General features: G+C 54.2%; 1 protein-coding gene across 10 annotated transcripts in view; it reads right to left on the reverse strand.

Moving 5' to 3' along the window:
* The window catches only part of RAB11FIP5 (RAB11 family interacting protein 5), a 45,258-nt gene that overhangs the window by 6,680 nt on the left and 24,791 nt on the right, over positions 1-13,787 (reverse strand). For 2 of the 10 annotated variants that reach the window (XM_054825740.1, XM_054825742.1), the window contains exons 4-5: positions 5,434-7,293; positions 4,690-4,830 (exon numbers count right to left, since the gene is read on the reverse strand). The exons of 1 other annotated variant lie outside the window; for it this stretch is intronic. In XM_054825740.1, the coding sequence (XP_054681715.1) occupies positions 4,690-4,830; positions 5,434-7,293 (2,001 nt within the window). Of the gene's footprint in view, positions 1-200; positions 543-1,054; positions 1,224-4,689; positions 7,294-7,541; positions 7,561-13,787 lie in introns of those variants that run through there. 7 more of the 10 variants (XR_008577167.1, XR_008577169.1, XR_008577168.1 and 4 more) reach the window with 7 other exon arrangements.

A 13,787-nucleotide genomic window follows, 5' to 3' on the forward strand; every position in this document is an offset into this window, starting at 1 on the left:
TGGGCTGGGACAGGCCCCTCCCCAGTCCAGCTTGTGCTGTAACCGCTCGACAGCGCTTTATTTCCATTGTGAAAGCAGAGGAAGTGGTTTTCAACCCTGCTGCCGGTCAGAGATGATGGGTGAGGCTGGGACAAAGGTAGCATCATGCAAGGCATCAGGTGGCCTTGAGGCCCATGTCCTCAAAGGTGGTGTCCCCGTACCTTGTCAGTGGTGATGGGATCAGGATGTACCAAGCAATTTCCCTGTTGTGCTGACACGGCATGTCTGGAAGTCCTCTTCAACCACGATGATGCCTCCTGTCACCCATTTGCTAGGGGAGGACAGCAATGGTAGCCACTGACCAGCTCCAACAAGCCAAAGGAGCAATATCCCCTGTCAGAGCTGTCCAAGCACGTGCACAGAGCCAAGCGTTCCCGGACAGCTTGAGAGGATGGAGAGGGATCCCACAAATCTGCGTGGGAGCCCACTGACAGCGCCAGGGCGTGGAGAAGTCGCCGTTCTGCATGTCAGCCTCAAGCATTCTCCACCCTTCACCAGCAGAGCTGCAAACACCGTGATACGGCGTTACAAGCGGTCCAGCAGTTCTCTTTTTGTTATGATGTAAAATGGGGTGAGAGTGAACTGGACCGGAGGCCGTACACAGATCCTGAAAAACTGCTCATTCCCACGTCTTTTAAAAACCAGAAGTAATGGCTTTGCTTGCTTGAACCACTGCTAGCCTCCTTCCTAGCCCAAAATGAGTGGGGTTCTCTGCAGGATCTGGGGAAGACAGCTCTGCTACCACTGTAGGACTTCCCAGACACTGTGTTTTGAGGAACAGCGGGAGGAGAGCGGTGGGGGGCCTCCAGGACTGCTCATCACAGCCAGATCTGAAGGTAAGCACCCCAAATGCCACTGTTGCCTTATGCGTCCCCACAGCATCCCCGAGACTAAGACCAGAGTCCGGCTGCAGAAGCAGGAGACTGACACCCCTAAGCAAGAGGTCTGCAGGGCACCGGCTGTCACCCAAACCATTTTACACCTCTAAAAGGGACCTCTTTTGGACCAAACTTACCGAGGTCACTCTACGGAATGGAAACCAGCAACAAGCCTTGGGATGCCAGTGGGATACAGTGGGATAGCCTGGATGCATTCTGAAAGCAGGGGGATGTTTCCTACTGCAGGTCTGGTTGCAGGCAGCTTTCAGCCCCATTGCCAGTGGGAACACATTAATTTCTGCAGAGCTGGAAAAGGTATTTAAAAAAAAAAATTGTTATCCCATTCTTTCCGGCTGAGAGGGTAGTGTGGGCAGGGCTTCTGCTCCTCGGCTTGTCGTTCTGAGGGGATCCAAAAGCAGGTGGTGTTCCTCCACCTGTGTCCCGCCCAGGGACAGTCAGCACCAGGTACTTCCAGGGGAGCAGAGCTTGCTTCACGGCTCACAGCTACATCAGCAGATCCATCCAGACTTCAGAGATGTTGGACCTGTTTCCATCTGCCAGTTGATGAATGTGAACCTGAGAGTAGAATTAGTTGCTCGCACTGACAGCTTGCCTCGTCCACTACTGCATCTCCGAGTGGACAGAAGTCTACCATGAATGTTAACACGTCGAAGATGGAACATCTCAGGGTGACGGTGGCACAGCCCTGGTCCCTCTCTCTGAGCAAGCCTTGCTGCGTCACAGCGCAGCTTTCACCGATGCTCCCAAGGTCACTGCTGAGCACAGTGGAAAAACTGGGGAGACTCCCCTACAGCAACTTGGAAGTTAAGTCTTTATCAACCCATTAAAATGCTTCTCACAGAGAACAAGACAACAAATCCAAGGAAATCAGTCTCTCAAGGGTAAGCTGCTGTGCCTGCAGCAGCACACAGCACCTGAGGGCCAGACCTCCGTGGAGAAGGGGTCTACGGGAAGAACGGGAATGACTGAACTCGGGATCAGCAAGTCTTCTCCCAGCTCTGTCTGTGGACACGGGGAGCCACTTCTGAGCTCCAAGGGCCCCACAAGGAATACATTCAGATGACAGACTGGCACGTGACTTAACCTGAAACCTCCTTTTCAGAAGAGGACAATTCTGCTGCACTCCTGACATCAGGAAGGCTCAAAGCAGCATGTGCCAATACCACCTTGGCACCTGTGACATCCCCAACCCCGTCACCTACAAGTGCCATGACATGCTGCAATAGTCACAGCTGAATTTCCGATCGATGGGTGAGAAGCTGCACAACTGCTAGACTCCTCCAAGGCACCGGAGTCCCCAGAGCACTGTCACATGGGCTGTCCTTCAAGTCCCACCTGTACTAGGCGATGTGACCAGAGACACCTTCCCAGCCATGAAGGCACCATCCCACCCTTCCCCAAAGAGCAGAAGAGGGAGCCTCCGTACACCTGAGTGTTGCAACTGCTGCTCCGAGCACCTACCTTACCCCAGCGGCAACAGTTTTGTGCTGGAGACACAGTTTGGAGAGCAGGGAAGGATCTGCAAATGCAATCCCGACACATGCTCTTCTGGTCTCTGAATTCCCCAGCTGCATCTTTAAATCTGGCACACCAGAAGCTGTTCCAGGAGGACACGGCCTCCGAGCTCACTGTGACCAGGCAGAGGCCCGGCCAGACTGGGCAGGACATGCTGGTGTCACTCAGATAAACAGATCTACCACTTCGCTTGCTATCTACCGCCAGCACAGAGCCACTCTGGCCACCTGGGTCCCCACACCCAGCTTCCCTCCCTCCCAAGGAGGGCACATAACCCAGCACACCAGCCTCTCAGTAATCCACACCAGGCACCAGCTCCTCCTTTATCTGATGGAGGAGAAAGACACTTTTGTCCCAGCTGAGCCTTCGTGCCTGTTCTAAGTTTGAAGCCTTTCCTTTGTCCTTCCACATCTTTGTCTACGTGCCACTGACCAGCCTAACAGATGGTTCTAGGAAAGGCAAGCATCACCACGGGGACCCAGAGAAGGGCCTTTCCACCTTTCCTCTCTCCCTCCATGACAATTAGTCCCATCTCCCCAACCTTATAAAGCAGTGCAGATCCTCAGAGCCTTCCACAGAGACCTCAGTAACTCTTCCAAGGTTCTTCAATCACAGCAGCAAGTATTCAAAACATCCACGTTTTACAGGTAGAGAAACCAGAGCAGAGATGTTCAAGGACTTCTTGGATGTGTCTCATGACAGAAGCCAGCACCGACATGACAACCAGCTCATAGGTGCAAGCCCACGTTCCTCCCACGAGCCAGCCAGGCCTTGGATGGATGCACAAAGTCCAAAGATGACTGTGAGCACGTACTATTGACAAAGAGAGCCCTGGGACTAAGCTTCTCACTGCCTAGTTTTACCCTTTGGGATTGCAGGACACTTCTCTTTCCATGAAACATAACAAACCACCAAAATTAGTAGGTTTCTGAATACCATGTATCTGCAGATTTTAACAGGATTATCTGTTGGAGGATGAATAATCTAATTAAGAATGATTTAAGGATCTGGCCTCAATAAATTAAAAAAAAAAATAAATCACCTAACAGACTAATTTCTTGCTGGTCTTTGCTCCCGAGGTCATTGTGCACATCAAACCTACGCTCGAGCCACGGAGGGATCCCCATACAGAAGGGCAGGAGCTCAGCTAAGTTCTGGTCCCCATCCTCTTGCCCTCTCTCCCCCTGGGGACATGACCAGTATTATTTTTGGGCCAGATGGGATTTTATCATTTCAGTCCCCCCCCGAAGCTCCATTTGCCTCCTGTTGCAGAAGTGAGGCTGATCAAATAAATCACTGCTACAAGACCCATGTCCCCACGTAAACCATAAGAGCTCAATCCTTGATGCCCACGACAGAGCCTGTGACAATCTTCTCCTGCCCAGGCAGACCAGGAGGTGCATTGGGACAACTAGATGAACCGAGGGACACAGAGCAAGACTCCATGCCCTAAACCCAGCATCCTTCTCTGCTTCACGGCATTTCTACAAGCCCTAGACTGACCTGGGAGGAGGAACAGCCCCTTCTTTCCTCAGATGCACTGCCACGGTACCCCCCTTCCCATTCCCGTTATCCTCAAGGCTAAGTCCCACTTGCTTCATAACCGATGGGCATCTCGGCAGGAGGGAGAGGGGAACGGCATTTTGTCGCCACCCTGGTGAAACTACCTTGGGTTTTTTTTGGAGAGAAGAAGGTTTTTAGTACCTGATGGTCATTTAAAAAGGAAAGAAACCAAAGCTGAATTAATGAAAAGGGAAGGGGCAGAGCTGTGTACATGCCATGAAGGAACTCAGGAGAGCGTCAACGGCTGGAAACTCTCCTGGCAGACATGGAAAAGGCACCTATTTTGCAAGCATAGGGAAGATGATGGAGCCAAAATTAGCACTGAGTGAAATGCGGATGCAGTTCTGACGCGGCTGAATTTTCAGCTGGGGCAGGTCTTGGATGCATCAAACCATTTGCCCTAGTTTAGAGCAAACACAGGACACCAGTGACCATTCCCCACCATGATCCAAGAGAGCTGAGGCTTCAAGCTGTTCAAGCTGGACTCTCTGGGACCACGGGAAGGTGAGGGAAGAGGACCCACAGCAACATGTGGAGCGGCCTCCTTGCAGTCAACCATGAGCTGCTGACACTGAGCCGGGGTCCACTTATCAGCCCCCCGATAAGAGCAGAAGGGAGACAGGGTTCACCCCTACCAAATAACACATCCCTTCGCCTTCCCCGGAGTGCTCACCTGGTTGTCTGCTGGAAAAAGGGCTTCTCAGCTGGCTGTGTCTCCCTGGGCAAAACCACGAGCGCTGAAGCTTGTGTGTCACCGGACTGCGGCAAAGGGCAGGGCTGGGCGGCTGCGTGGCTGGTCGCGGCGGGGACCCCGCTGCTCGCGGGGCACGCAACAGGGGAAGGGAAATCAAACTGTTTAGGGTTAGTTGCAGCCACAAGGAAAGGGGTGGAGAAGGCCAAGGGCTGGCTGTCATGCAGGAAAGGAGGCTTGGCTAGCGGGTCCCCGGGGAGGTTAGTGGGCTGGAAGCCTTGCCCAAGGGCTTCCTCATGGAGGTTGGCAAAGCTGAAGCCTCCCTGACCGAGCCTTTCGGGCAGCACAGCTTGAACAGGGAGAGAGTCTGGTGGCTTCTCCACAAAGGGATTGCTTGGGGAATTTGGGCTGAATGCCGGAGCAAAGGGATTTCTCAGGGCTGAAGAGTCCTGCCCGTGCCTCTCCTCCACCCTATCTGGCTTCCAGAAATCGGCCTTCTTGAAGTCTATCCTGCTGTCTGCGGAGCATCGGCGCCACGGCCCCTCGGGCTCACTGGCGGGGGGTCTGCCCTGCTCTGCCTCCCGGGGAGAGCCGGCCACTGCCACGGGGGCACAAGGCTCAGGCCGGCCTTTCTCTCGCCCAGTGGGGCTGGCCGCTGACCCGTGCCGCCCCTCACCACCACCCCACGCCGGCTCCGGCTGGGGTGGACTCTCCCCACGCGCTAACCTTTGGGGTCGTGCTGCCAGGCCAAGACCCGCGGGGTGACCAGCTGCCTCCTGCTCTTCCAGAGCCGTCCAGAAGATTTCCGGCTGGCCCAGGTCTAGCTTGGAAGGTGGGTTTAGCCTCAACATACTGGGCTCCTCAGGGAACGGCTCCTGTTCGGAGGCCATCTCCCACTTGGCACCATCTGCAGCCCCCGTCAGAGGAGATAAACCTGGCTGGCTCCAGCTCTCCTTAGCACTCGACTGGCCTAATCCGTCCAGGGACAACTTCGACGGGCAAGTCTCAAACTGCTCAGCCGCATCCGTCTCAGTCATGTCTGACCAGTCTTCCCCCAAAGAGGTGTCTCTTTTTGCCAGCTCGCTAGGTCTCGCCTCCTCGTTAGCTGCTGAGTCCGCAGTGGCAGATTCAGCATCCTTGGAGACTGGGAACTCGCTCCCAGCTTCAGCTGTGTCCATTCCCAGCGTGGGCGGGCTGGGAGACGCCGGGACAGAGGGCTCGCTGCTCAGACGGCTCCTCGGCAGCTCCACGTCTGCCTTCAGGCCCTCCGTGTCTTCCCATCGCTCCTCACTGCCTTGCCGCCTCGGCTGCGGGTCACAGGCATCCTCCTCCTCGCCGTCCCCTCCACTGCCTGTGGCCGCGAACCACCTCGGAGGTTTGGGGGGCGGCGTGGCTGAGCCGGCCACCATCTCCTCCCTCTCTCGGGTACCCGTCCATGGAGAGAGGACGACGTGCTTCTCGCGAATGTCAGAGCTGAGTTTTACACGACTTTCACTGGCCTCGAGCCGCATACTAGCCTGGAGCCGGTAGACTGAAGTCCGTATGTCAAATGTTTCCTCCTCGCTACCAGGACCCTGGGGGTCTGTCCCTGGCTCGGGGGCCACAGGGAACCGTCGTGCTGCCACATCTGCGAGCACCCGGGGGGGCACAGCCGCCACGTTGCTGCCTGGCAGGGTTTCAGAGGCGAGCTCGGGGGCGAAGGTGCTTCTGGGCAACACGCAAGCAGCAGCACGAGATCCGCTTTTGGCTTCGAAGGAGCCTTCGCTGAATAAGGCTGGCTGTGGGCCGAATGCACTCTCCTGCCCCATGTGCTCCTGCTCAGCCACGCTTTGGGCGCTCTCTGACAGGTCAGGAGCGGTTTCGGTGGCTATGGTCATCCATCCATTTGTCCCTGCACTAGAGGCTTCCTCCTCGTTACTGTCCCCTTCCTCCCTAGTACTATTTTCAGCAGTTAGTGATGTTGAAGCCTCTTTTTCCCCTGGATTTCCCAATGCAAACGTGGCTGTCCAAACTGTAGGCGTGCTGCTTTTCCTCCTCCTTCCCATCGACCCCGCCGACACAGGGCTCAGCACATCCTCTATCACGGTCGCTTCCTGGGTTGTGCTCACCAAGTTTGCCCCCACGTCTAAACCAGAGAAATTTGTCCAAGACCGTAGAGTTGCGGGCATTTCACTGCCAATTTGTGAATCAGCCTTTTCAAATACCTTTGTCCCTTTCTCGCGAGCTGGCTCGGCCAATCTTTCCGTTGGGCTGGCTGCGTCGGGATCGTCGATGAAAGCCATGCCCTCCGCCACCACCGAAGCAAAGAAGTTTTCCTTCTTCAGTTCTGGTTTGAGCCTGCTGGTCGCAAAGGCATCGAAGGTGTCGTCCCACTCCGAGAGGGGAGGAGGGACGGCGGGTTTCTCATCCTGAGGAGGAAGGTCTCCTTGTGATGGGGGAGTAGTTTCTGGAACGGGGACACAAACACTTTTGGCTGGAGACTCCCTCTCTGGGTCTTTGTGTCTTAGGGAGGCAGAGGGACTGCAATCCTCAGAGGAATAAAAGCTCCCAGCGACCTCTGTTGAAGCATGCGGCTCAGACGGGAAACTAGAGAAAAAGTGAGTAGGTGAAGGAGAATTTAGTACCTGGTCAGCGAGGAGGTCCTCAAAGAAGGGATTGCTCTGCAGGGAGTTGAGGAATGGGTTGGTAGGGGACAAGCATCCGGACTGACTGTCTCCAATAGCGGGAGAGAGGTTAGAGCTCGGCATGCTAGCGAGATGGGCTACAGCAGCAGGAGGAAACTGGGCAGGGGAGCAGGGAGGAAAATGAGAAGGAGCATCTGAGCTGGTTTCTACCTGAGGAGACACTTCCAGGCTGTGGAGGGAAGACAAAACAGTCCTCCTGGTTAATGCTGTGACAGTGCTGTAAGCATACACCACACACACTGCAAACGCTTCAGTTCAAAGCAATGCAACGATCAAATACATACTCGTCTCTCTTGTTAGGCAGAGCAATGATTATGGAGTCAAGGCGTGGAAAGGGCATGCACGACAAAAAGGAAAGGGCAGCCCTTCTTCTAGAACAGTCCTCCAAATTTCCCCTTTCTGCCTTAGCAAGCCCTAAGACTCAGGAGCCCAGGAGGTTTTTCCTTCCTCCTGCGGCCCGAGGACTCAGCTCATTTTTTTTGGCCCAACGCTGGTGCGTGGCCAGGGCAGGCTGTGCACGAGGAGCTGGGCTGGGCTCTTGGATCAAGATTACCTGAACCAGTAAGAGCACGCAGGAGTGAGTCTCCCCCAGTTTACCCCAGTGTCTCGTTACTTGTTTGGCAATGTATCAAGACGACAGCGGACACGGTGCTCCCTCTTGCACAGGGGGTAGCGTGGCTGTGGGTGGCCAAAGAACCAGAGCTGAGCAGGAAGAGCACACGGCCAGGATGTGGCCCTGGCTCCACTCTTGACTCTGCCCAGCCACCCCGCACGCCCCTCGTCACATCACTTCTGGCCTGAGGTCCCGAGATGCCCGAATCCCCCCAGGGACCCCAAGAAGGAGGAAGGGATTCAGCACACCTCAAACTGCCAGCCTCCTCCGGCACCTCACCCTGAGTCAGGCGGCCAGTTCTTTGCTGCCTTTTCAAGGGGGACTACACCGACCTTTCTTTAGGATTTCATCGATCTTCCTTTGGGAACTCCTCCAGCAATGAGTATCACCACCCCCGAGGAAGACTTCCCAGGCTGGGGCTGGCCGTCTTGGAGGTTTTCACATCATGAAGCGCAGACACCCCACGCCCCAACCAGTGCTCCGACTGCCGTACTCCCTCCTCCTGAGCCCCCGTCCCTCCAACTCACCGCTGCCAAGAGCGGACCCGTCCCCAGGATGGGGGCACCCAGCACTGGCACGTGTGGCTGCGCTGCCCCGTAACCAAGTCGGTGGGATTACTTCCCTCTGCATTGGCCACGACAGCTGAGCTCCGTAGAGACCCCAGTCTCGGTTTGGGAGAAATACGGACATCGATCAGCCAGCACCAGGCATATCAAAGTTTAATGAGGAATGAATAAAGTAATCGCTTTGCCAAAATGCACAGGGTATGTCCTGGGGCTGCATCGCGGTATTTTCCTGCCTCACCTGAGCTGCTGGTGGGGATCACAGACGGCACTGGAAGATCACGGTGAATACGCCGTCAAATGGCAAAGTGGCTGGACAACTATTTTCATCTGTTGTTATGGATGTCACAAAAAGCCTTAGACACATTTTAAAGCGCAAAAATGCCATCTTGAGGCAAAAGTTAACGACGTGTGAAGGTGCAGTCAGCATCAGTTACTTTTAAAGCCGGCTAGGTTAGGTGCCAGCAAACAAACGATGCACGGAGAGGCAGGAACCTGTGCACACTGCAGCAGCGGGGTAGGACCCACTTCTCCCCACTCCTGGCTACTTCAAAGCCCCCCTCATGCATAATCTTCTCAGCAGCTACCTTGGAAAGGTGCCTGTTTGTGCAATTGATGCCACCAAAGTCCCCCCATCCCAGTTTTTAGGGACGCAACACACACAGCAAGCGGCCAAGTGCAACGGGCTCAACTCCAGCACCCATCAGACACTATGCCAGATACTATCAGAAAAACTAGTAATTCAGGCACAAAAAAAACCCCAAACCCTTCATTTCCCCTCAAACCTGCAGCTCACTTGGTGCTGCAGGCAGACACAGCTCATGGGTGCCCTCTCCTGCTGTCACTAAGCAGTGGTGGCCATGGCGCAGGTGCCCGTCCCTGTCCCCGTTCAGCCCAACCATGCTCCACCGTGTCTCCTCATCCTCCCCCCGCTCAGACCACGGGTCTGTAACGGGGTGGAAAACCCATTGCAGGCAGCCGGACACGCACCTCCACAGAAGGTAACTCTGAGAAGCCCAGCTCTTCCCGGGTGTTTTGAGGTCTCGGTGAGCACAGAAAACCTCCAGAAGAAGCGATGGGAGAAGCTGATGGAGAAGGTGATGGACCTTTAGGCACAAACCACCCCAGAGAGACCGGCAGCCACTCTCTGCATGGGAGCCAACCTCTCCAGGCATGCTGTGACCTGGGGATCGGCAAGTGGTTGGGGTGCTCTGCACTTGAACCCTGCCTCCAGCACAAGACCCACTCTGGACCATCCACAGGGCATCCTTGCTGTTCTGCAAAAGACCATCCATGAGGCAGCAGTGGTGCAGCACGACAGCATTTGTGCAAGAAGACAGGGCAGCCCGTCTCTCCCCAACTCTCTGTCGTTGCTATTTGGTGTTGGCCATCCCAAATGCCTCAAGGCTGTGGCTCTTATTCACAGGGTCCCTCAGTTCTTCTGGTTTTCTGAATGCAGAAGGTGCAGACAAATGCCTGCAGCTGCTGGGTGGCTCCATGCTCCTCAGCTGAACACACATGCTGGAGCACAGGCTCCTGTTCCCTGCCACTTGCTGCAAATTAACCTTTTTCCCTAATCACCCTCAACTTTAAGGTCTCCAGAAGAGAAGCAGAGCTGCCCATGACCCAAGGTCCAGCCAAGTGAGTTCACAGGATCCACAAAGTGGGTTTTATCTGTGGTGGAACAGGGCAAAATGTGGCAAATTTGCCTTTCCAGCTGGAAGGGGAAGGCAGTAAGGTCCAACCTAAACCACCACCATCTCAGGGTAGCTGCAAACAGCACCCACCACTGCCCTACCTCTGCTTGCTCCTGTGATTGCTCCTTCTCACTAGCACTTACTTTAATGTTTTGGTCCAGATTAATATCCCTCATTCATGATTCTGCTTAAACAGCATTTAGCGCTAAGTAAGAGCGACCAAGGCCTGATCCAGCCAGCTCTGCCGGGCTCTAGCACTAAATGGCTACAGAACGTTAATCAGCTTCAGGCTCCTAATGAGTGCTCACTGCTAACGACCTTCACAGCTGCCAGAAGACTGAGTGGTTGAAGTTCCTTCCCCAGGGGATAGATGATGATAGAGCAGCTCCTCACTTGGGCAGACATAATGGATGGGCAGTGCCTCAAATTGCACTGATCCCCACCCGCACAGGTGGAGGAACAGCTTCAAGGTCTCTTCAAACCCACTCGAGATGACTGTGGCTTCCTTCCCCAAGTCATGATGGGACTCACAGGGTGCTGGACCTGCTGAGAAAGAGCAGCTCTCAGCCCTGCCAGTGAGCTGGTCCTAGGCCTAAGTGGCTGCCCACATGGTCTGGGCCACCAGGAATGGGGATGGTGCTTTCAGCAAGTCCCTGACTGCCCTGTGTCATTGCAACCTACACATTGGTGTCAAGATGCAGCGAAATGAAGGCTGTACTTTGCCTGGGGAACAAGGTGGGTGAATGTGAATCTTTTCCTGGAGGGAAGCAAACCAGAAGCAATGCAGCCTCTAGCTCCAGCACAGGAGGACCCAAATCTCTCCCCTCCCAGGCAGCAGTCCCATATCATCCTCCCCCAGCATGTGCAGCCCGAGCCAAGCTAAAGATATGACAGAACTTAAATCCACCTTGTTTTGGGGGATTACAGTTTTCCTCCTCCAAAACCCCCTACTGAAGTTCCCACTGCCCATCCTATTCCTGCTGGGACCCACTGGAGCTTGTTCGGGGGCTGCACAAACCCCTCTCAGCTGCAAACTCCTGGCAGCAGAGCCCTGCTCTCCCCGTGAATAACCCACCCCACAAAAAGCCCCATTTCCCCTCTCTGATGAAGGACGCTGGAAGTGCTCAGGAAAACAAGGAGCTGAGGACGGTGTGTTCCTCTAGAGGGAAACCTCCGCTTGCAGCAGCCTGGTGGAAGATCTTTGCTGCATTGAAACGCTGACTCACCCTCCTCCTCCCATACCCCAGCACACAGCTCCGCCAGCCAAAATAAATAGCGGGTACCTTTCTGCCCTCATTTATTTGTTTGGCAGCACTTCACAGACGCGTTTTAGCCTCTCAGCAGAAAGAAAAAAAAAAAAAAAAGAAAATATTGCTGAGCAACCCCCTGATGGAAAGTCTATTTCAAACAGCTTGTTCAATGCAGGGAGGTTTTTTTCTTTTTTCCTACACATCACAGCCTGAATTTCAGGTTGAAGGCAGCTGCCCCAGCTCTGCAGTCACAGAGCACCGTCCCCAGCCATCGCAGCCCATCTGCAAGAGGGTGGGTAACTCTGCACCGTGAAGATAAAGAAAACAGCACATGCGCTGAAAAAAGCAGGGGGTTGGGGAGGGCAAGGCTCAAATCCAACCATAATGTGCTGAGGTTGAGAGCTGCGCTGAATCTCGAGTGGAAAATCCCTCCTAGGAGGGCTGGATCCAGGGGAGTGCCATGATCCTACCATTTACAAGCTGCTTTTTGCACCATTTCTCCGTAGACAAGCAGACAGCCGGGGCTCGCTGTGAGTGAGCCGGGCAAGGTGGAAAACCAGCAGGTCCGGGTGCCGGAGGCCCCAGCGGCAGCTTCAAAGCCTGGCAGGGATCAGGAATTTCCTCCCACCGGCAAAGGAGGACTTGTGCAGAAAGAGGTTGGGAAGAAGAGATGGGTACGGCAGCCCGGGACATTTTTGTACAGGGTGGGAACCCAAGTGGGAAGGAGTCAGAGAATATATGCAAATGCTGCTTCTAAATGGCAATTTCAGAGGTGAGAGCAAGGGTTTTAGCTATCTGTGCAATAACTGCTTTACTCTTTCCCCTTGGTCCTCACCTGCCCATCATCCCAATTAAAACAGACAAGTCCTGCTTTATAGAGATTTGCCCCAAAACCACAGGAATAAAAAAAAAAAAAAAAAAGATAGCAGAGAGAGGATCTGGGCAGTAGGAGCCCAGATAGATGCAAAGTGCCAACCCTAATACCCGCTTCTAGGGGTGGGAGTGGGGCTGTGCTCTACCTGGACAGCTACAAAGCAGATTTGTCTCACCAAGGCTGAGCTGGTGCCAGCTTAGGATCCGATTCACCATCCTGCTTCATGTCCCTCCCTGGGAAATGCGGGCTCAGCAGACAAAGGGAAGACAGAGGCATTTTAAGAGCCATTTTTCACCCCTGCGGGCTTCCCGCACCCCTCGTGCCAGAGGGAAAATGTCCAGCTCCATCCCTGATCATTTTTACCCTGCGACTGATCCAATGCAGACGTGCAGCTTTGCAGCTCGCACGGATACAAGACCTGTGCCAGAGGTGTGACCCTGACGGCTCCTGCGATAGACTCATCTGCAGCGTCACCATTATCCGCAACAGCCTGGTTCTCATGGCACGGTGTTCATCTTCGTCAAACTCTGCAGCCTCCCAGGTTCTGCTCCAAAAGTCCCCTGTAACGGTGCTTTGGAGGGGGCTGTCACACGCATCGGTGTTCAATCCCACCGACAACCTCACCTGGTCCATCTGTGCCGCTCCCCACTGCCAGCCTGTCTGAGCACCGTGCTCCAATTGTTCAAAACCTTCTTCCCGTTTTCAGCATTTAGGAAATGTACTTTTTAGGAGTACATGATGAAGACTGAGGAATTCGAGTCAATATTTAGTCTCAATGCTGGATATAAGGAGTGACGATCAAGGTGGGGAATGATTTTACATTTTCCCCCCATGAAAGCAGTGACAGAGGGAAGGGGCTTTAACCTGCAAATGGCACTACTGCAATTATTTTTACAAGAGACAGCGCAATTTCTCTTTTCTCCTACTGCCAAGCACGAGATGCAGCCCCGCTTTATGATCCCGATTCACGCTGCAGGAAGCAGGACCTGAGGAGCTCTGATAACTATTTTCAGGGTTTCCTACAACGTTAAACCAATTGTTTTAGCCCCAGGCCTTGCCTCAAATAAACCTGCTGAGCTTCTTCCTTACATACAACCCTTGACCGCACAACTTTAAAAATAACAAACCCCAAACAGTCTTTTATCCAGGTCTCCAAAGAGCAAACACTATCTTCCTACTGCTTCTATTCAAGCCAGTATCAAAGCCCGGTAGCTGCCGCTGATTAGCAAAGCCGGTGAAAAGCAACAGCCTTTGGGACCTGCTTCCCCGTCAAGAGTCAGCGAACAAAAGTGTGTAAATAAGGGCTGAAGGCAGAAATGTCCATCCTTCTCCCCGGGTAAAAGTGCGGGCAGGTTTGCAGCTCGCAGGGCAGTGCCAGCTCGTGCACGCTTGCTGCTGG

This window comes from Grus americana, chromosome 4 (genome assembly GCF_028858705.1).
Source record: "Grus americana isolate bGruAme1 chromosome 4, bGruAme1.mat, whole genome shotgun sequence".
NCBI lineage: Eukaryota > Metazoa > Chordata > Aves > Gruiformes > Gruidae > Grus > Grus americana.